Raw genomic sequence first — 22,072 nt, 5'->3', positions numbered from 1 at the left:
AAGATTCTTGCTGCTCAAAGCAAAGTCCTCAGATTAGCCTTCTGGGCATTTCCAGGTTGCTGATTAGAACCCTAAAAACTTGGGCCCCTTTCCCTGTGTCCTGAACTGGGATTTGCATTCTCACAAGCTCCCACATGATTGGGGTGTACATTGAACAGCTCAGAGTGCCTCAAAGGGTGGTGTCTGTGCTGGAGCTGTTGTGAAGGTTTGAGGCCACCTGGCCATGAATTCCCAGCTCAGAATCCTATGAGGAGGTCACAGTGTGGGCTACAGCATCTGCCCCAGCCCAGCGCTGCCCACTGTAGCTGCTGAGTCCATACCAATCCATGGCCACTCCATGTGGGCAGACTAGAACTTCTCCATAGGGTTTTTAAGGCTGTGACCTTTTGGAAACACATCACCGGGGCTGTCTTCGAGGGCCTCTGGGTGGATTTGAACCCCAACTTTTTGGCTGGTAGTCAAGCGCCTCGCCATTTGCACAGCCATGGACCTGTCCATAGCCACGCTCACGCCCCATTACATTGTTTGATGTCTGTAGTCCTTTAGCCTACTGCTGGGACACCTCTGTGGGCTCGGTATTCATGGCCTAGCCTGGCTCTTTTTTCTCTTTTTAGGCACCTCTGATTGTTTAAAATTCTTTCACTACATTGAGCCAAAATCCACCTCCTTAAAACTTCTTCCACCCATAGAGTAGCCTTTCTGGGTGCCCAGTAAATGTGTGGTGAACAGACTCTTTGTTCTACTGGCAAGCTCTTCACAGGCCTCTAGACACCTCTTGGTGTTCTGTGGTGGACTAAGATAAGGGGGCAGTGGAGCATAATGACTGTAAGGAAGGAGCCAGGGGGCTTTGTTTGCTGCATTTGAAGGCCAAACAGTCTTTAGTGATATGTTTCATCAGAATAACTTTTCCTTTGCTCCTCTGGGTAATATAATATTGCCCCCTTCTGAATCTCTTAGCTTCTAAAGGAAACATTCTGTTTGAGGGCTTGTGTGTCCTTGATGGGTAGTTTCTGTGATGCGAGTCCCACCACTTGGACTTGGCATCAGTACGTGCTGTGGAAGGAAGTGTATCCTGGCCTACAAGGCCTGCTAGGGACATTCTAGCGCTACTCTTTCAATAGAAACCTAAGTGGTGACTATATGGTAGCTGCTTTGTCTGCTAAGCAATGTCTTTCCTCCCCACCCTACCCCCCCCTTACAGAGCATTAAAATTTATTGTTTCAGTTTTTCATTGAATTTCCCAATTGAATCCACTTTTATTGAGAATGATTGGGAACTAAAGTTTTCTGGTTAATTGAATGTTACTAGCCAGCAGTATGTTCCTTACATGGAACCTGTCAGTAGAGCAGTCTTTGTGTGGGATGTGGGGCACCACCTGTCCCTTACGACAAGTGACAGATGAGTCCTGGAAATGCCCAGTCTGAAACGTGGCCTTTGTTTTCATAGGCTCTGGGCTTCTAGTGGAGCTACACCAGGAAGGGAGCGGTGAGGCAGAGGAAGTATTGGTGGCAGGGTGCCGGGGGACGGGTCGCAATATACTGATAGCAGAAATGGCAGCTCATCAGCAAGGAGAAGACCCAGGTCTGGTGTATTAGAGAGACTGTGGCGTTACAGCGTAAAGGTTGATCGTGTGTGAGAGGTGACTGTAGACGCTAAGAAAGGAAAGAAGATGTGAAGACAAGAGGTTTTGACATGGAGGGAAATGTCAGTCCTGTGGAAAACTGACTTATGTAGACGGCCTCATTCTTAGTGATGCCAGGTAAGTGAAGCTTTGCTGTACTTAATGCAACTTTTCAGCCCAAAGGCACACAGTTTTCCAGTACTGGGTGGGAGGGAGGACCTTGTGGCTTTCCATCATCATGTAGACTACCGCCAGGACTCCCATGAACTCCTGTGAGCTCTGTGTTGGGGTTTGACCCAGGCACTGTGGCTCAACAGAAGTGGTCTCCCATTGATCCTGCTCTGTGGGGAAGCATGGGGAGGGTGGGATGAGCAGAATTTTTTTGGAGACAGGGTCCAGAGCTGCAGTTTTACATTCTTTAGGTGACTATTAGATGGATTTGTCCTCTCTCCCAACAGGCCCTAAGCTCCGTGAAAGCAGAGAATATTTTTGCTTACCACCATACCCCAGAACCTAGCAGAGTAGTATGTACTCAGTTAATGTGATCAATGAAAGAAAGAATGAGTGGGTGAATGCATGAAGTGTACATGCCTGTAGAGAGCCAGTGACCCAGGAGACGCTGTGGGAATTCAGAGAAAGACTGCTGTTGGCCAAGAGACCAGGAGAGCTGTCACTGAGGGGTGCTAGGGTCGTGAGGTGGCAAAACAGAGTTCCTGATGGCTTCTCCTAGTAACTCCACTTTCAGTCAGCAGTCCCTCCATTAAAAAAAAAAAAAAAAAACCTGTTGCCGTCCAGTCGATTTCGACTCATAACGACCTTATAGGACAGAGCAGAACTGCTCCATACGGGTGCCTGGTGGTTTCAGACTGCCAACCTTTCTGCTGGCAGCTGTAGCTCTTAACTCCTACACCACCAGGGTTTCCAGTTCCTCCCTAGTAGATCCCAGGTTCCTTTACCTTAAGTCATTGTGTCATCAAGTAGCATCATTTGGGCCATATTTAAACGTTAGAGGCCTTTTTTGTGTGCTTGTGATTTGTTTTCCATGCTTCAGAATTTCTAGAAATGTCGGGTTCTAAATGCTTACTAGTCTTATAGGTATATATTTTCTTTAAAAAAATACAGAAAACTTTTAAACGTTTACATTTAGAAAATGAATGCTTTCAACACAGACGCAAGATACACTGACCACGTCAGCAGCTTCTAGCAGTGGCCTTAGCCTTGGAAGTGGTGTTCACTATAAGGTGGGGTATTTTGGCCAAACAAGTAACATTTTGGGAAATGCAGATAAAGGTAGAATATAGTAAGAAGAAGTCCTTACTAAAGTTCAGTAGTCACGCGCCATAATGTCTGTTTAGACAACATCCAACCGCATATACATCCGTGGCCCCAGTATTAACCTACTTACCCTGTATATTACCTTGTAAGATATATTAGCTAAAATACAGTGCTGTATGTGTACAGTATATCTCATAAAGCTTTGCAAAGTCTCCAGGTTACAAATGTCCAACACAAACCAGCCTCTGTAAAGCAATTATATTAACAATTCGAGGTACATGCAGTGTTCGTAATAATAAATGGGTGTTACTTTGCAATGCGCATCAAAACATTATTATTACCATATTATTGAAGATGTTTTAGTGTATCTGGAAGTGTTTCTTTAATGTTTTTTTATGCATAGAAAGGAATACAATATACTATATATTATGACAGACATTTGAGTAACATTAGATATGAACTGCACCTAACTGTTCCGACTTGCATACAAATTCGACGTAAAGACAGACTTAGGAATGGAACTCGTTGAAATCTGGGGACTGCCTGTACATAATACGGTATTTGCACAACGTCCAAATCACATAACTTCCTATTTCACAGAATGTATCGTGGATATTAAGCGATGCATGACTGATTGCATCTTCACCCAGAAACGAGCCACAGAGATTCCTTTTTTTTTTCCTTTAACTTCCTCTCTACAGTTGGTTGCTGTATGTATCAGATGTAATCCAGGGATACAAAAAAAAGTGATTAAAAAAAAAATTACCCCACAGTTTTTACTTTCCTTTTCACCTCATAGTTCTGTTAAGAAATTGAGCATGTCAGTTTCAGGAGTGTGATAGACACATCTTTAAAGTTTAACTATTAGAAAAAATATTTTTAAAGATACTGTACATGGCTTATCTCCAATATATGTCATAAAATGTGTCTTGGGAATTGCTTTATTTATAATAATGAGGTGCTTGAGGTATGTAATTATATCTAATGAGCATTAATGAGTTTGAGATCGAAATATCCTTATTAGAAAAGTGAATAATATGGAATGTGTAATTACCAAGAAAATTTTTAAACACATTTTGGTTTAATTATGTTGTTCAGGTAAGTATTTGAGTTGTTTATGTTATAGCAGAACTTATGGTTGAATATGAGAATACTGCTGGTAAACATAATGGTGTAAATTTGAAACAGAGGCTTCATGATGGTGTTTTATGTATCAGAGATCATACATTCAATGTCAGTTTTATATAAACTCTTGTTTACAACATGACACTGAAGTTCGGGGGAGTTAAAAAGAAAGGAATTCTTAAGAGTGAGAATAAATAGCATGCCATATGATAAGTGCTCAGTGGATGGATGGATGTGTGGATGGATGATGGGTGAAATGACCAAGGATATACAGGTTTGGGATCACCCCTCAGTTAACTCTGAAGTCCTTAGGATTAGAGTTCTTTCTTTCATCTGCTGGGACAGCCATAGGGAATGCCATCATGCCCCACCTGCAGGCCCAGGCAGTGGCCACCAGTGGTGCCTACCTGAGGCAGAGCCTGCTCCTGAATCTCAGAGGTACTGAGGTTGCACTTAAAAAAATGAAAATCCATGCAGGATCTCCAGGCCTCATTCTCATCCGTTAATTTCAGCCAGACCAGGCAATCAATTAAGTACACTGTTGAACAGTTTCATGTAGCCAGAGAGCCCAGCGTGGTACCCTCCTGTGCAGGAAGCCTGTAGGGAACATTTGTTGTTAATGTCGTCATTATACACCTGAGTTTCAAGGAAATATGGTTTTACTGTTTGGAAGATCACTTCTTAGACTTATTAATAAATAACAGAAGTGACCAGTCTGCTCCTTCTGTTAATCCGTCTGTACCTGTGCAGGTGAGCAGTGAAGGACCCAGATAGAGAGGCAGCACTAGGGGTGTCCTTAGTTCATCACAGAGGGGGCTGCAACCCCAAAGAGTAAAAAACAAAACAAAACGTTTTCATTGTGACACATTTGCTACTTCCTGGGACAGACTCCTCATGAGTCTACAGACTCCAGTACTTGTTAATTTTTATTAAGGGGTCTCTGATTTTATGGTCTGTTGCTTTCTGAGTTGGAAGCTTGATTTTCCACTATCGCCAGGAGAAGACATGAGTAGAGCAGTGTTCTTCACAGGGAGCAGCCTTCCTTTCAGCACAGCTCCTTTCCTGGTAGCCTTAGCAGAAGGCTTTCTGGCAGAGCCTTTTGGTAACATTCTATTTGCTCCTCAGTAGTTTTTAAATCATTTGTGGGCTTCTCCCTTTTACTTACCTTTTCGTTTGTTTGTCTGTTTGTTATTGTAGCCATCCTGGGGTCTCCAACTAGTGGAATTCAGAATACAATTGGTTCTGTTGGCACGGGTCAGCAGAATGCCACTGCTTTAAGTAACCCAAACCCCATAGACCCCAGCTCCATGCAACGGGCATACGCTGCGCTTGGACTGCCCTACATGAACCAGCCCCAGACACAGCTGCAGCCTCAGGTTCCCGGCCAGCAACCAGCACAGCCTCAAACTCACCAGCAGATGAGGACGATCAACCCCCTGGGTAGGTGAAGGAAGCCACTCACACAAACCTCTTTGGTCAAGCAGAATGACAGCTTGTACTGGAACCTAAGTCCGTTTTCAGTTATTTGCACTTTAAAGTCAAAATTATTTGGGTATATATTATGGTGGTATGGAGCCCTTGTGGTGCAGTGGTTAAGCATTCGGCTACTAACCAAACGCATCAGCTACTCCTTGGGAACCCTGTGGGGGACTTCTGCCCCGTCCTATAGGGTCGCCATGAGTTGAAATTGACTCGATAGCAGTGGGTTTGGGTTTTTATGCTGGTATGGTGTCTTTTAAGTGGCCACAATAAAAATCTTCCAGGAGAAAGCTAAAGAATCTGATACAAGAAAGACATCACATGCTTGTGCAAAGAATCGCATTTGTGAATGAACCAGCATTTCTGTTGCCTGCCTGCTGCACTGCCTCTGGTGGACAGTGTGCAGAACGTTTCCAGGGGCTCAGAATCCAGAGGCTCAGGTGAAGGCTCTGCTGGGCCCGGTCGCTGGCACTCAGTGGAAGGAGGCAGTGCAGGTGGTCTGCTGACTCCCAGTGCATTGTAGTTGTGTCTGCCTCACAACGGAAGTGCCTGCCTGGATTTGAGTGGCTTAACAGGACTCAGAAATACCCCCTGTCTCAGGCGTCTAGATGTTTTACTGTTTTCCCATGTCATCCCAACCCATTATCTGACAGTTTGGGCCATTTGCTTATACATCTCCACAGTTTTTCCATCTCTGCATATTGTCTCTATAATATTTTTCTTTAAATTGCATAGTCCTTTTAAACTTAGACATAAGCTAAGCGGCAGTGTCTGTGAGGTCATAGTTTTGTTGTGCTAGTTTTGTTTTTTTCCTAATAGATGTTAGAATAAGTATTATACTCTTAAAAATGGCCAGTTAAGATCATCTCATGTATTCTTTTTTTGTGAAACACTCCCTCTGGTGAATATCTAATTTATACTAGCCCATAGGGACTGGGCTAGAGTCCTGAGACCTGGGTTATGACCTGACCCCACCCCTTATTGGTGATTTGCAACAAGACCATTAACCTCTCTGAGCCTCAACTTTTTTTACTTTAAAATGAAGTCATTAGACAAATTGACATAAGTTTTTTTCCCTGCTCTTAAGAAATTCTGTAATTTTATTTTCTGGTATGTTCACAAGGATGTGTGGCAGGCCAGCTTAATTGTTCAGAGAATGACAGTAATGGATCCAGATTCCCAGTGTGAAGCTGCAAATGGGTTATTTCTGAATTTTTCCACAGCTGTAGAGTACACATTTACTAGCAGCTGGCCTCCGTAGAAATGCCTTATTCTGATCCCAGCGGCGAGAAGCTCCCCGCTAAATCTGTGCACGCCTGTCCCCAGTGCTGGACACATGGCTCCCAGACCCCCAGCACATCAGAGTCACTTGTTTGTGTTGTTGTGTTGTCTATCTGCTTTCAGAACTTGGAAGCATATAATTGAGGAGTTGATCAATTTCTCTTCCTTCTTGTTTTAAAGGAACTAACCCAGTGAACATTCCAGCAGGAGGAATAACAACAGATCAGCAGCCACCAAACTTGATTTCAGAGTCAGCTCTTCCAGCTTCCCTTGGAGCCACAAAGTAAGACCCATGTTTCAGCTTGCTCATATAGGGGTGATGGTCAGGCACGAAAGTGGTCTGTGGGGATTCACAAGGCTTTGTGATTATTTCTGAATGTGTGGCAGAGAAAATAGTTCGAGCAGGGTGGTAGATGGAGATTGATTTTTTTTTTTTTTTAATAAGTGTACAGCAGGTAATAGATTAAACATAATTTAAATTTTGTTATATGTGTGTCACTGGGCTCTCCTAACAAACTTTTTCACAGTCATGTGTGATTGAAGAAAAACCTTACTTAAGGAAGCATATTTGAGTCTTTTCAGTAGATGGATGAGGTCTCCTTGTTTTTGCCTTAGCCCACTAATGAATGACGGCTCAAACTCTGGAAACATTGGAACCCTCAGCACTATCCCAACAGCAGCACCGCCTTCCAGCACTGGCATTCGGAAAGGCTGGCATGAACACGTCACTCAGGACCTGCGTAGCCATCTAGTGCATAAACTGTATGTACCCATGATTCATGCGTGGTATGAACATTCTGTGGCTGAAGGTGACACAACAGCTTTGTAGTCCCATGGATGTCTGATTTCATGCCTGAGTCATCCGCTGTTCCAGGAATGACAGTACCCTGTCTGCTAAAGAGGGTCACATGCTTGTTTTAGGGGCCACAGCCACCACCTAGGCCCCACGTCGGGAGGGTGGGGGTCGAAACATCAGTGGCACTCTGCACTGCAGAGTGGCGTGACTTTGGCCAAGTCACAGAGGCAAGGATCCCCAGTGAGGCCAGGCGGCCTGTTTTCAGAACTCTGGGATGCTTGAGAGGGGTTGGGGTTAGAGCAAGCACTTTTCCTTATAAATGCGACTCAGGATTATCGCTGTGGAGAATCCTGTGAATCAGGGAGTTTGGGGCTGGTAAGGACAGGTGGCTTGGCAATACCACCATCCAGCAAGTGGCTTTCTTGACCCACTTGCAGGTGGAGTTAGCTAGATTCTTGTGGTATTATTTTCCTTCCTTAATTTAACAGTGGACTCAAACATACCAACAATCTTGAAGATGGTGCGGGACCGCCAACGTTTCATTCTGTTACGCATAATGTCGTCATGAGTCAAGATCTGACTCGACAGCAGCTAACGACAACAACAAAATGTTAATCAAATTATTTTTTTGTAATAGTTTAATAATTGGGAACTTGAAGTCATGTCATTTTTGTGACTGACACATCACTTATTTGTTAGTAGTAAAATGTGGATGTGTTCAGCCTGCAGATAGGCTGACAGGTCAGTACTGTTTCCAGGGAGTGGCTTCATTTGTGCACATGCAAGGCACGTCTGTCGACTAGGCAAGAGCAGTCGGGACCCCACAGCGAGGTGCTACCGTAGGTACACAGGCCGCTCCTCATTCACGTTCCATGCCATGTACGAAACGGCAAGATGCTAATCTTGTAGTTACTATTTGACTGCTTTGAAAGAAGGTTGATGAAGTGTGTTTTTCTTCCAGCGTCCAAGCCATCTTTCCAACCCCTGATCCAGCAGCACTGAAGGATCGCCGCATGGAGAACCTGGTAGCCTATGCTAAGAAAGTGGAAGGGGACATGTATGAGTCTGCTAACAGCCGGGTAAGTTGCCACATGATGTTCCAGCCTCTGCAATGTGAACATGTTCAGCTGACACCTCACCTTGAGGAGGCGGACCAGAGAGACTTCGCAGTAGGTGACACGAGAAACTATGAATGTAGACACACAGAGGTGAATGAGCTGCATAAAATTCCGTTACATCCGTGGGGTAGACTGTGGGATAATGGCTGTGCTCAGTTGCCGGCAGTGAATGTCTGAGGAGAGGTTCAGTTGTGGAATGAAATACAATATGCATTTAGTACCTATTGGCTTTGCCATTGAGTCGATTTTGACTCCTACAAAAGGATGTTTACCTGTGTTTTATTGACTACGCAAAGGCATTCAACTGTGTGGATCATAACAAATTATGGATAACATTGCAAAGAATGGGAATTCCAGAACACTTAATTGTGCTCATGAGGAACCTATACATAGATCAAGAGGCAGTTGTTCTCAGAACAAGGGGATACTGATTGGTTTAAAGTCAGGAAAGGTGTGCGTCAGGGTTGTATTCTTTCACCATACCTATTCAATCTGTATGCTGAGCAAATAATACGAGAAGCTGGACTATATGAAGAACGGGGCATCAGGATTGGAGGAAGACTCATTAACAACCTGAGTTATGCAGATGATACAGCCTTGCTTGCTGAAAGTGAAGAGGACTTGAAGCACTTACTAATGAAGATCAAAGACCACAGACTTCAGTATGGATTGCACCTCCACATAAAGAAAACAAAAATCCTCGCAACTGGACCAGTGAGCAACATCACGGTAAACGGAGAAAAGATTGAAGTTGTCAAGGATTTCATTTAACTTGGATCCACAATCAACAGCCATGGAAGCAGCAGTCAAGAAATCAAAAGACGCATTGCATTGGGCAAATCTGCTGCAAGGGACCTCTTTAAAGTGTTGAAGAACAAATATGTCACCTTGAAGACTAAGGTGTGCCTGACCCAAGCCCTGGTATTTTCAGTCACATCATATGCATGTGAAAGCTGGACGATGAATAAGGAAGACTGCAGAATAATTGACGCCTTTGAATTGTGGTGTTGGCGAAGAATATCGAATATACCATGGACTGCCAGAAGAATGAATAAATCTGTCTTGGAAGAAGTACAACCAGAATGCTCCTTGGAAGCAAGGATGGCGAGACTGCGTCCTACATACTTTGGACATGTTGTCAGGAGGGATCAGTCCCTGGAGAAGGACATCATGCTTGGCAGAGTCCAGGGCCAGCAGAAAAGAGGAAGACCCTCAACGAGATGGATTGACACAGTGGCTGCAACATTAAGCTCAAGCGTAACAATGATTGTAAGGATGGCGCAGGGCCAGGCGGTGTTTCGTTCTGTTGTGCATAGGGTCGCTATGAGTCAGAACTGACTCGACAGCAGCACCTAACAGCAACACCCTAGTGTCTGATAAAGTCCTATAGGAATTCAACAAGAATTTGGGCTTTTGGTTTATTAGTTACAAGTGTGAACACTCACCTTGCCAGTGTATGTAAATTTAAAAGTTCATTTAGTATGTTAGAACACAGGAAACATTGTTTTGTACAGTCTTCACAGCTTAATATTGGATTTTGTTGCTTTTTAGGATGAATACTATCATTTACTGGCAGAGAAAATCTACAAGATTCAAAAGGAACTAGAAGAAAAGCGGAGGTCACGTTTACATAAGCAAGGCATCTTGGGTAACCAGCCAGCCCTACCAGCCCCAGGGGCTCAGCCCCCCGGGATTCCGCCAGGGCAGCCCGTGCGACCTCCAAGTAAGGGCCTCACGCCTCCTGCCAACCCTCATCGGTTTGCTTGTTTTTTCTCTGTGTTTTGGGTATATCACCAAGAATATAGAGTTATAATCTCAGCCTCTGCTTTGGAAACTGTATGTTTTAAGCTGTTTGTATTGTAATGAAGTGAGCTGCATTTTGGCTGTATTTGAATGTCAAGTTTTTCTTGTGGGAAGACCCTTTAAATGGTATGCCATCTTCAGAAAACACTGTGCCTTTGGAACTTTTGACTATGTTTTCCCCGTAAGTTTGAAGTCCTCACAGAAAATCCCTTATTTCTAAACCAGAGATTGTTTTAAGTAACCAGTTTTTCCTGCTGTTGCAGATGGACCTATGGCCCTGCCAGTGAACCGCATGCAGGTCTCACAAGGTAGTTCACATCATCGTGAATTGACTTCCTCTTTCTTCGTGACTCTTTTTTCTTCCCCTTCTCATTGTGTTTTATTCCTTTCCATTCGCTTTTGTTGAATTCCGTTCCACGGGCAATATGAATCTGCTGCATTTGGAGTTTTGGAGACCACACAAGGAAGCTCTCCAAAGAGATCAGAAGAAGGATTTAGTACCTTTTTTTTAAAAAATAGACAGGAGGACATCACTCTTAGGAAGAGGCCAAAAAAAAAAAAAAAAAAACCTGCATTCTTGGTGGGTGGAGGCACTGTTTTTGAATGTGTGAAAAGGAGCCCAGGCAGGAGGTCCAGGCCGGAGGTGCAGAGGTGCAGTGGTGCTCCGGGCTGCACAGGTATCCAAGCCCAGCGGGTGTCTGCTTAAGAAAGGTTTGTAGACGGAGATTCTGCATCAGGTTGGGCGGTGGGCACTGGTGTAAACAACCGCTCGTGGTTCTTTCTCCTGTTGAGGTTTTAGGGCTTTTGCTCAATTAAATCAGCTGTTTTTGTTGTGGGAGTTTGGGAAGGCCACATTTGAAAGCTTTTACAGCTCTTGACAGATTGAGACTTGAGCAGTAGGATGTTTTTACAGTTGTGAAACAGGTGGCAATCCAGAAGATCTAAGGAAAGAGGCCTTGCTGCTGTGTATAGGGCAGCTTGGAAGAGAGAAGAGTCCATTTAGAAAGTTGCAGTAGTTTTTCATACTTAAAAAGGCGTGGTAGATACACTGATATCAGAGAGAAAACTCTGGGACTGGTTTTGATGGACTAGAGATGAGGGGTGAAATAAGAAGTGGAGAGTGAGCCTCAGGAAAGTGCTGAAGAGTCTGCTGGGGGTGGCGTGGCCTTTGGTCTCCATAAGAGGATATTGCTGGTTTGGATATACTGAGGTAGCTTCTAACTAACCGCTAAAAGAGATGTTTCCCAGCTAAAGCTCACTTGCCAATGCAGTCTTTGTGGTGTGGGTTTTTTATGGTGCAGTTCTTAGTACATCTTTTGCTCTTATTTAGTTAATAAAGTCCTCAAGGACAGAGGGAAACTTTTGCTTACAAGCTCCCTTGGAAGTCCTCTTGGGCCTGTGCTGACGCTCTGTGTTTGAGGTGACATTGAAGGTAGTGCCATGGGAGGCAGGGGTTCATTGAGACCCTTACAGCTGACCCTGTGGTAAGATAGCACCTCCCAGAAATTCAAGGATTCTGGTTAGAACCCTGTGTCTGTCCTAGATAACTCGAACGGGCACTTACCTAGTACTTCGAGTTTATAGATTATTGTCATGTCTGGAGACATTCCATGTGGACAGGAGCTCCTGGGCTGGGGAGGGTAGACCATGAAAGAGAGACCTCTCCACTCTGCAGAGGAAGCTGAGACTGGGAACCGCTGACTCTGGGGTACTTTTTACACACTCAGGGTGCTTGGAAAATTAAAACAATGATTTGAGTCTTAAATCACAGCTTCCAGCAATGAATGTAAAAGTGTAACACCACGGGTGATCTGAACAGGCTTTCTGCAGGAGACAGAGCTCCAGAGGTGCTAGAGTGTTGCTCAAATGGTTAGGTTACCTAGGTGTGAATAATGCACTCAGCAGCCTAGAGTTGGGGTGCTGTCTTGGCCCGCATTCCTCCTCAGACTTTTCCTTTGTTGTTTTGCTTCCTGAGTCAGTGTGCTGCCTGTTTTCGGTGCCCCAGCAGCTCTGCCTCGGCTTCTTCCATCTGCATTTATCTGGCTTGCCACCCTTCTTTCTTCCTTCCCCACCACCCTCACCACCGCATCGATACCATTTTTCTGTCACTGACTGTTTTGTGGAAGCTTGGAAAGTGTATGATACCTTTCTCAATATGCAGAAGCCTGTTACTGAGCCAGCTATTGTGATAACTGGATGATCGCCTTCAGTGTTACCTGTTGCCTGTGTGTTCCATCTTACTTTACCTCAGTTTTCTTGGCAGGCTACAATTCTCATTTGCTGTGGATGCTTTTCCCAATGAACCATTGTGGGTCCTTTTTTACAGGGATGAATTCGTTTAACCCAATGTCCTTGGGGAATGTGCAGTTGCCACAAGCCACCATGGGACCACGGGCAGCCTCCCCCATGAACCACTCTGTCCAGATGAACAGCATGGGCTCGGTTCCAGGGGTGAGTGCTTCAGCTTCCCTCAGTTGTGCCTGAGAAATCCCGAGCTTTAGTAAAGAAAATTCTTTAAGTAATCAAATACACGTACTGTCTGATAATTATATGATGCTTGCTCCCTTGAATTTGGGTTATGCTCTATTTCTCTACTTTTTTTTACTGTCTTCATCACTGAAATGAGAATTATTTGGCCTTGTTTATTTTTGTTAGAATGACACATTCCTAGGGGTTTGAGCTTGGTGAGAAGATAGGGGTCTAAGGATGCAGGAGGTGGTCTCAGTTATATGCCCAGGAGGGAATCATCAGCATCTGTTGACACCTAGAGCTTATTCTCCTCTTCTGCTTCCTAAACACTTCAGAGAAGTTGTAAAACCTGCGTTTTGAACTTTGTTCATGGGCAGTTTTGAAGTTGGCTTCTTAGGGAGAATGCACCAGAAAGCATGTAGAATTCTTAGGGAGTGGCAGCTCCCCTCCCCACTTAGGAAGGGAAGGTTGAACCATGCACCTAGAATTTGAGTGGGTGGGCCAGGCCTCTGCTCTTACGAATGGCAGCCCTCAGGCTTGCTTGCTGTCTTTCAGGTGGCCATCTCGCCTTCCCGAATGCCCCAGCCCCCGAGCATGATGGGTGCGCACACCAACAACATGATGGCCCAGGCGCCCCCGCAGAGCCAGTTCCTGCCTCAGAACCAGTTCCCGTCGTCCAGTGGGGCAATGAGTGTGAACAGCGTGAGCCTGGGTCAGCCGGCCACACAGACGGGAGTGTCACAGGTACCATTCTCTCAGGTGGACCATGCATGCTGCCGCCGCCTCCCCCGCCCCCTCCGCCACCTTGCTGACACGAGCAGATCTTGTTTCGTGGGAACTAGAATTCTAGAATAGGCATTTCATTTTCATGTACCAGCATCTCTTTATCCTTCCCCATTTGTCCTGCAATTTTTAACTGGTTTGGAATTACTGTTCTCATCTCTGGGTGAGTGTCACGTAAAAGTGGAGTACATTGTAATTTCCTTGGTTTGCGTGCTTTTGTTTTGATTTTGGATATTTTAGTTGTCTTGTTTTTTGTTGGCATGTGTTAAATTCTGACCTTTATGTGTGATCCCAAGGGACACTGGGACTGAAGGGGCAGGGAGGGAGGGCCTGGATGTTCCCTCCTCGTGATTTTGCTGGGGCATCCTGTTGCCCATCTTGCCCAGTTAAATTCACACCAACTGGGTCTGGATCATTTGAGTGGCTCTCCTTGTTGGATGTGTTTTTAATTCTTCAACCTAAAGGTGAAGAGAACTACTTTCTGTATATCTAATTGCTTTTCTTTCCCTTTTGTTTTTGTAGTGCCTTAGGTTGCTGTTGTATATATATATGCACATATTTAAAACTGGTCAAATCTTCCCAAAAGATAAAATGCGTGCTTAAACTTTTTATCATAATTAATACTGAGTGAAAGTCGTTAAATATATTAGATTTACTCATGAAATAACTGTTCATTCTTATTTTCCATACATTTCTTGCTCTAGAACAGGGTTTGGCACACATTTTCTGTAAAGCCCCAGGTGGTAGATATTTTCAACTTTGCTGGACATAGGGTCTCTGTTTTCTGTTGTAGCACAACAGAGCCATACATGAATACATGGGCGTGGCTGTGTTCCAAAAGCAGGCAGCAAGCCGGACTGGCCCACAGGCCTGTTGTTTGCCAACCCCTGCTCTAGAACGGTGCTTCAGAAGCCCTGCAGAGCTTCTAGCAGGTGTTTGTCAGGTCCTCAGATTGAAGTTCTGTGTATTTGGGTGGGTCTCAGGCGGTCATGCTTTCAAAAAGATGGCAACTAATTCTGAGGTGTTGTCCCCATTTGAGAACAGCTTCACTGAAGCATTTTGGTGTCTCAATAATTTTTTTTGTTTTTATTTAACAAAAGGAGAAATACTTTTTCTGGTGATCTAAACTGTGGATTTGTGTGACAAAGCATATGGCTAATAAGCTGATGTTTGTGTTTGTGTAAGCTGGAGGGCTTGGTGGCTGTATGATCAAAGCATGGGAGATGCCTGTAGCAATAGCTGTCAAGAAGTGCCCACTGTTACCAACATGTGCCGTGTGCACCTTGGTGAATTCTCATAATTGGAATGTTCATGGGAACCAGCAAATACTACCAGGACGCCATAATCAGATTTTCATACATGTGATTTATTCACATCGATTGTCGCGTTTTCGGAGGGGAAGATGATGTTAACCTGTCTTCTTTTCTTCGGGACAGGTGCCTGGGGCTGCTCTTCCTAACCCTCTAAACATGCTGGGGCCACAGGCTGGCCAACTGCCTTGTCCACCAGTAACACAGTCACCTTTGCACCAGACGCCCCCTCCTTCCTCCACAGCTGCTGGCATGTCATCTCTGCAGCATCCGACACCGCCTGGGATGACCCCTCCCCAGCCAGCAGCCCCCACTCAACCATCAACTCCTGTGTCGTCTTCAGGGCAGACGCCCACCCCCACCCCCGGTTCAGTGCCCAGTGCCACCCAGACACAGAGCACCCCAACAGTTCAGGCCACAGCCCCAGCCCAGGTGACCCCACAACCTCCTACCCCCGTGCAGCCCCCGTCAGTGCCCACCCCACAGTCATCTCAGCAGCAGCCAACGTCTGTGCATGCCCAGCCTCCAGGCACACCGGTGAGTGCCACCCCAGTCGCTGTGGGCTGGAGCACCAGGAGAGACCCTCCCTGTAATGAGGCTCTTGGGAAGTTGCTGTAGCATCTTGGTGCAGCCCCAGGAAATATCTGTATGGTCATCAAATCATAACGAGTGGTGGCTTATTTCTGACATTGCCTGCAAAAGCTGTTTGGCAGGACGTGACTTAGGATTATCCTCCCTAAGTAAACTCGTTTTCAGAAATAAGTAATTATCAGGAGTCACCCATGGGTCGTTTTCAAGCCGTCTATATACAGGACTAGTGTGCTGCCGTTATCTATTCTAGATGTACCCCTTTTAATTCCAGTGGTGTCTCTCTGATGTGAGGGTATGGTGAACACTCATGTGCCCCTTTGCATGTGCTTTGGTGTTGCCTACCAGCCTTCTCTCCATACTAGAAAATCCTCTTATTTTTCATGAACTGAGATGGTGGAGCAGGCTTGTAATCCTGTGGTTCCAAGCTGCCCATTCACCCTTTAGGGTGAAGAGTCATGCTCATGAGCTGCTCACCACGCCCCACCAGCTGAGGCTGGGCTCTTCCAGGCTGGGCTAACCCTGCACTGCACCAGGGGCTCTAGAGGCTGGTCTCATCACCACCACATCTTCCTCCCTCGCTGCCTCTGAAACCTCAGGATCCATTTTCTTATCAGTCTTAATTTAGGCCTTCTTAATACGTTAACCTTATTTTTGGGCACTTAGGTTATAATAAGATGTCAACATTGAACCCCAGCAGTATCCCAAAATGGCACTGCTATTTATGTTTGTCCATGGAAATGTGGAGTTTAGTTTAATGTTATCGATTGTTTACTTAAAACTTCGTTGGGTAAGACTTTGAAAATTTTAGGTTCTTTTAGTGCTTCCCTCTCTTATTGTTTGTTTACCTTGACTGTCCCTGCAGTAAATCGGCTGGTCACACTCTTTTCCGCATAAGCCCTTTATTCTCTTACCTTCTTATAGACTTAAAAAAAAAAAAAAAAAAAGACTTACATATTTATAATTCACTCTTTTACCAAAACCACATTAATGAACTTTTGGGAGGAATTCATTTTAAAATAGACAGTTCTCTGATTGAGATAGGAAACTTGCAGAAAATAATTTCATATCAAAATTTGGAAAGCACTTTCATCTCTTTTTTCTCAGCAAGAAGTGAGTTGTGTTTCTGACTGATGCTGACTTCCTCTAGAACTCCACTTTAACCTCTGTTCCTCATTTCTTTCAAATAGGGGTGCCTTTGTAGGTAACAGAAAATGTTAACAAGAAGTTATGTATTAGATGACCTATAGCGTCTAAGATCATTTATATTGTCTTGTTTACAAAGGTGCGTGATTTTCGTTTTTCCACAGCTTTCCCAGCCAGCAGCTAGCATTGATAACAGGGTCCCCACCCCATCCTCAGTGGCCAGCACTGAAACTGTTTCCCAGCAGCAAGGACCCGATGTGCCTGTGCTCGAAATGAAAGCAGAGGTCAAGACTGAGGAGCCCGAGCCCGAGCCTCGTGATCCTAAAGGGGAGGCCAGGTCTGAGGTGGGTTCTGTTCCTGCATGCAGAAGTATCCACAAGCCCGCCCTCCTGGATACATCAGTGGACAACCCCAACAGCAGATGCCCCTGGTTGTTTTTGTATTCTCTTTGAATACGGGTTCAAGTTGGAATATGTGGAAAGTAGGTTCGTTAAAAACAGATTGGTTATTCTTTAAATAGGAAGTATGGGTTTATTTTATTTTGCCAGAAATGAAGAACACCACAGCGTATATTTTTACAATTGTGAATCACCCAACAACTTTTTCCCTGGCATTCTCAGTCCATTTCTGACTCTGCAGTGGTGGACTACAGAAGGGATGTGTGCGTTTTCTCTCTGGCCGGTGGCAAAAGGTGAAACCTGGTGGACCATGGGCAGCATCCAGCCTGTAAATGTTTTATTTGGCCCACACAGTATTTTAAAAAATTGGGACAATGCAAAGAAAACTCCAGATTTCTGACTTCTCTTAAAAAACATGGGGCTCAGCCAGTGTTGTGCACACCCCCTTTGAGGCAGCAGTCTGCACCTGAGCCCCAGCTGGGGCCTTTGCTGGGGCCAGCCGTCTGGTTTGCCCAGGTCTCTACTCTTTACTGCTGCCTTATACCATGCATGCTACTGCATTCACTTATTTTACCCAAAGCCACTCTCACCAACTGGCCTTTTGATCCCAGGCCCAGTTGTCAAAGATAACTAGAAAACAGCCATATGTAAAAATATTGAGCAGATGACAGGCATGTGTATGTAATTTTTTTTTGTTAGTACTCTCACATATAAATATTTTAAAACCAGGCCTGTAATTGTACTGGTGCTGTGTGGAAGTGACTCAGCTGACACCACACATGCTTCACTTCTGCTTCTGGGAGAAGAAAGGAAAGAGATGGGCACTCTGTCTAGGCAAAGCTTTTTAACAAGCCCATATGGATGTTCAAGAGTCTCCTGGCAAGGCTGAGTTGGAAGAAAGGTCTTTGATATTCGTATGTCATTGTCTATAATTTTGTATTCCTCAAGATAATGGAGGAGGATTTACAAGGATCTTCCCAAATTAAAGAAGAAACAGACACAACAGAGCAGAAATCAGAGCCAATGGAAGTGGATGAAAAGAAACCTGAAGTCAAAGTGGAGGCTAAAGAGGAAGAAGAGAACGGTGCTAATGGAACAGCCACCCAGTCAACATCGCCTTCGCAGCCACGCAAAAAAAGTAGGTCATGTTTCTTTAACTTCTTGAACTGTACTGCTTTTCCATCATATTGTGAGTCAATGCTGAGGATTAAAAGCTGAAACAAAACAATTCCATCTCCCCCTTTATCTTTCTTGCCTTGCCGTTCTCCAAGTTTTCTCTCTTTAGAAATTGTAACAGTGCACCGGACTCCAGTCCTGAGAATCTGAGGTTTTGTGGTATGAGTGAGAAACAAGTTGCAGCTCTTAGGGAAGCCAACACAGTGCAGAGGTGACTCCCAGGATGCTGCTGGCTGGGAAGGCCAGAGGGGAAGTTTGCATCCAGGTCCTTGAGCAGAAACAGAAATTTTTAAAATTCTTAATTCATTTAAAATTAACAATAACCTGTTACATGGCACCCATAAATAACATTTTTATGGGTATTACTTAACAAGGCATAAAGAACTATTGGAGGATTTATCTTGAAAATGATTTTAAAAAAAAAAAAAGAAGAAACGGTGATTTTTAGGAAAATTATTACTGCAACAGCACAAATGTGCACTGGAGGTTGTAGGTAGATGCTGATGTGAGTAGGAAACTTTCATGTTGGTCAGGAATGAAGGGTGAAACCCAAAGTAAAGTGGCGGTGGAGTAAGGGATAGGGTAGGGCCCAGTAACTTCACGCAACAGGATGGGGGGAGTTGAGGTGCTCGGGGTTTCCACACCAGGGAAGTGGGGAGTGTGGAGTGTTCCAGCCTTGCAGTTGGATGGAATCCACTCGGAGTGTGTCGAATGGAAGGATGTAACTGTGTCTGGAAAATGTCTAGTGATTATGGAAATAAAAGGCGAGGCTCAGGAAGTTAAGGGCTGCAGGTGGTTCACTTAAGAACAAGCACAGGAAAACATGAGAGCCTGTGCTGGATGGCATTGTAGTGGAGGGGGCCCTGGAGCTCATGTAGCTTTGCAGTTCTCAAACACATTGGTCCCAGACCTCTTTATACTCCTAAAATTTGGGACCCCAAAGAGTTTTTGTTTATGTAATTATCCATCTCTATTTACTGCATAAGAAATTAAAACTGAGAAAAATTTTAAGTATTTAATTCACTTAAAGATACAACAGATCTGTACCCTGTCCTGTAGGGGTTTTTTTTGGGTTACATGGTACCTATGAATGACATTTAAGTGTGAATATTCTTTGATAGTACACCAAAACTCAACAAATGCTAGTAGTTTCTAAGAGCCTAGTTGCAGTGTGGAATCCGGATTCATAGCACTGAACTTGGTGTTCCCTATGGTATCAGAGCCTACTGGTCCACCTTGCACTTGGAGCGAGTCTTTGGCCCTTGAGTGAATTTATGATGCCATCCTTTAGTCACCTGGAAATGACTGCTTCTCTTAGTTATTCAGATCTTCCAGATGGTGACATGCTTCACCATATAATATTTTCTAAAAAGTCATGTTTGTTAATATCACCATCAATCTCTTCAAACAAGTCTTATAAATTTTGAGAAACTGCCAAGCTCAAGTTTTCAAAGTTATAATTTTTGTTTGAAAGCTCTTACTTTACCATTGGCAGCAAATAACTGTCATTTGCCCTTGAAGTAACATCCCACTTTGTTCATTTTCAAGAAAATGTCTGCCAGATACCCAAGTCTGAACAACCATAGTTTGTCTATCAGTCATTCTTTTGAACTCTGTGGTGTTCCAAGAAAAAAAAGCAGCTACTTAGCTTGCTCTCAACTCCATTAGTCACACCACTGCCTTCTCTGGAGACAACCATTGTATGCAGTAGAAACATATTATGTAGATTCCCCATTTTATCAGACAGAATAAGAGATGAGTATGCAAGGGTTAGGAAACCCTGGTGGCGTAGTGGTTAAGTGCTACAGCTGCTAACCAAGAGGTTGGGGGTTCAGATCTGCTAGGCACTCCTTGGAAACTCTATGGGCCAGTACTACTCTGTCCTACAGGATTCCTATGAGTGGGAATCGACTCGACGGCAGTGGGTTTGGTTTGGTTTTTGGATGCAAGGGTTGAGATTTAATAAAAGTAGTAATTTTCACTACTTCATCAGTGATATTCTGAGGTATGCTGGCATTTTTTTCCTGAGTACCAAGAATACAGTGACTATGAGGTAAAGTTTGGTGTTCCCACCATTGCTTTTGCTCCATCTGTGGGAATGTCAACACACTGAAAAAGGCAAATAATGACTTAGTGTTACAATGAAAATAGTATTATGAAAGTAATTTTGATCTCACAGACCCGTAGGGAGGGAATAGGGCAATATTAGAACTATGATGGAAATATTTTACGTCTGTCTCTCCATTGTGGCAGCCACCAGCCACAACTGCCTGCTGAACACTTGAAATGTGACCGAGAAACAAAATAAATTCTTAATTTTACTTAATGTTAATTTAAATAGCCATCTGTGGCCGGTGGCTGCCATATTGGCTAGCGCAGGCTACCCCCAAGGGGCTCATGGCCCACCCTCTTAAGAACTGCTGATGTAGCACAGCATGTTTTTTTTGTTTTTATTAACTTTTATCGAGCTTCAAGTGAACGTTTACAAATCCAGTCAGTCTGTCACATATAAGTTAACATACATCTTACTCCGTACTCCCACTTGCTCTCCCCCTAATGAGTCAGCCCTTCCAGTCTCTCCTTTCGTGACAATTTTGCCAGCTTCCCACTCTATCCTCCCATCCCCCCTCCAGACAGGAGATGCCAACACAATCTCAAGTGTCCACCTGATATAATTAGTTCACTCTTCATCAGCATCTCTCTCCCACCCACTGTCCAGTCCCTTTCATGTCTGATGAGTTGTCTTCGGGGATAGTTCCTGTCCTGTGCCAACAGAAGGTCTGGGGACCATGGCCGCCGGGATTCCTCTAGTCTCAGTCAGACCATTAAGTATGGTCTTTTTATGAGAATTTGGGGTCTGCATCCCACTGATCTCCTGCTCCCTCAGGGGTTCTCTGTTGTGCTCCCTTTCAGGGCAGTCATTGATTGTGGCCAGGCACCAACTAGTTCTTCTGGTCTCAGGATGATGTAGGTCTCTGGTTCATGTGGCCCTTTCTGTCTCTTGGGCTCTTAGTTGTCGTGTGACCTTGGTGTTCTTCATTCTCCTTTGTTCCAGGTGGGTTGAGACCAATTGATGCATCTTAGATGGCCGCTTGTTAGCATTTAAGACCCCAGACGCCACATTTCAAAGTGGGATGCAGAATGTTTTCATAATAGAATTATTTTGCCAATTGACTTAGAAGTCCCCTCAAACCATGGTCCCCAAACCTCCGCCCTTGCTCCGCTGACCTTTGAAGCATTCATTTTATCCCGGAAACTTCTTTGCTTTTGGTCCAGTCCAATTGAGCTGACCTTCCATGTATTGAGTGTTGTCCTTCCCTTCATGTAAAGCAGTTCTTATCTCCTAATTAATCAATAAAAAACCCTCTCCCTCCCTCCCTCCCTCCCCCCCCTCATAACCACAAAAGTATGTGTTCTTCTCAGTTTATACTATTTCTCAAGATCTTATAATAGTGGTCTTATACAATATTTGTCCTTTTGCCTCTGACTAATTTCGCTCAGCATAATGCCTTCCAGGTTCCATGTTATGAAATGTTTCACAGATTCGTCACTGTTCTTTATCGATGCGTAGTATTCCATTGTGTGAATATACCATAATTTATTTATCCATTCATCCATTGATGGACACCTTGGTTGCTTCCAGCTTTTTGCTATTGTAAACAGAGCTGCAGTAAAAATGGGTGTGCATATATCTGTTTGTGTGA

General features: G+C 44.4%; 1 protein-coding gene across 8 annotated transcripts in view; it reads left to right on the top strand.

The window, feature by feature from the left end:
- CREBBP (CREB binding protein) overlaps positions 1-22,072 on the top strand; it is a 152,774-nt gene that overhangs the window by 94,057 nt on the left and 36,645 nt on the right. For 6 of the 8 annotated variants that reach the window (XM_064295460.1, XM_064295459.1, XM_010597354.3 and 3 more), the window contains 11 exons: positions 5,219-5,461; positions 6,962-7,064; positions 7,397-7,543; positions 8,539-8,656; positions 10,247-10,418; positions 10,762-10,806; positions 12,825-12,949; positions 13,523-13,711; positions 15,187-15,597; positions 16,959-17,138; positions 18,141-18,330. In XM_064295460.1, coding sequence (XP_064151530.1) covers positions 5,219-5,461; positions 6,962-7,064; positions 7,397-7,543; positions 8,539-8,656; positions 10,247-10,418; positions 10,762-10,806; positions 12,825-12,949; positions 13,523-13,711; positions 15,187-15,597; positions 16,959-17,138; positions 18,141-18,330 — 1,923 coding nt within the window. The remainder of the gene's footprint in view (positions 1-5,218; positions 5,462-6,961; positions 7,065-7,396; positions 7,544-8,538; positions 8,657-10,246; positions 10,419-10,761; positions 10,807-12,824; positions 12,950-13,522; positions 13,712-15,186; positions 15,598-16,958; positions 17,139-18,140; positions 18,331-22,072) is intronic. The other 2 variants (XM_064295461.1, XM_064295462.1) reach the window with 2 other exon arrangements.

The sequence above is a fragment of the Loxodonta africana genome, chromosome 12, assembly GCF_030014295.1.
Source record: "Loxodonta africana isolate mLoxAfr1 chromosome 12, mLoxAfr1.hap2, whole genome shotgun sequence".
NCBI lineage: Eukaryota > Metazoa > Chordata > Mammalia > Proboscidea > Elephantidae > Loxodonta > Loxodonta africana.
Note: the sequence above shows the minus strand (reverse complement) of the source record. Positions and strands in the feature narration are given on the sequence as shown.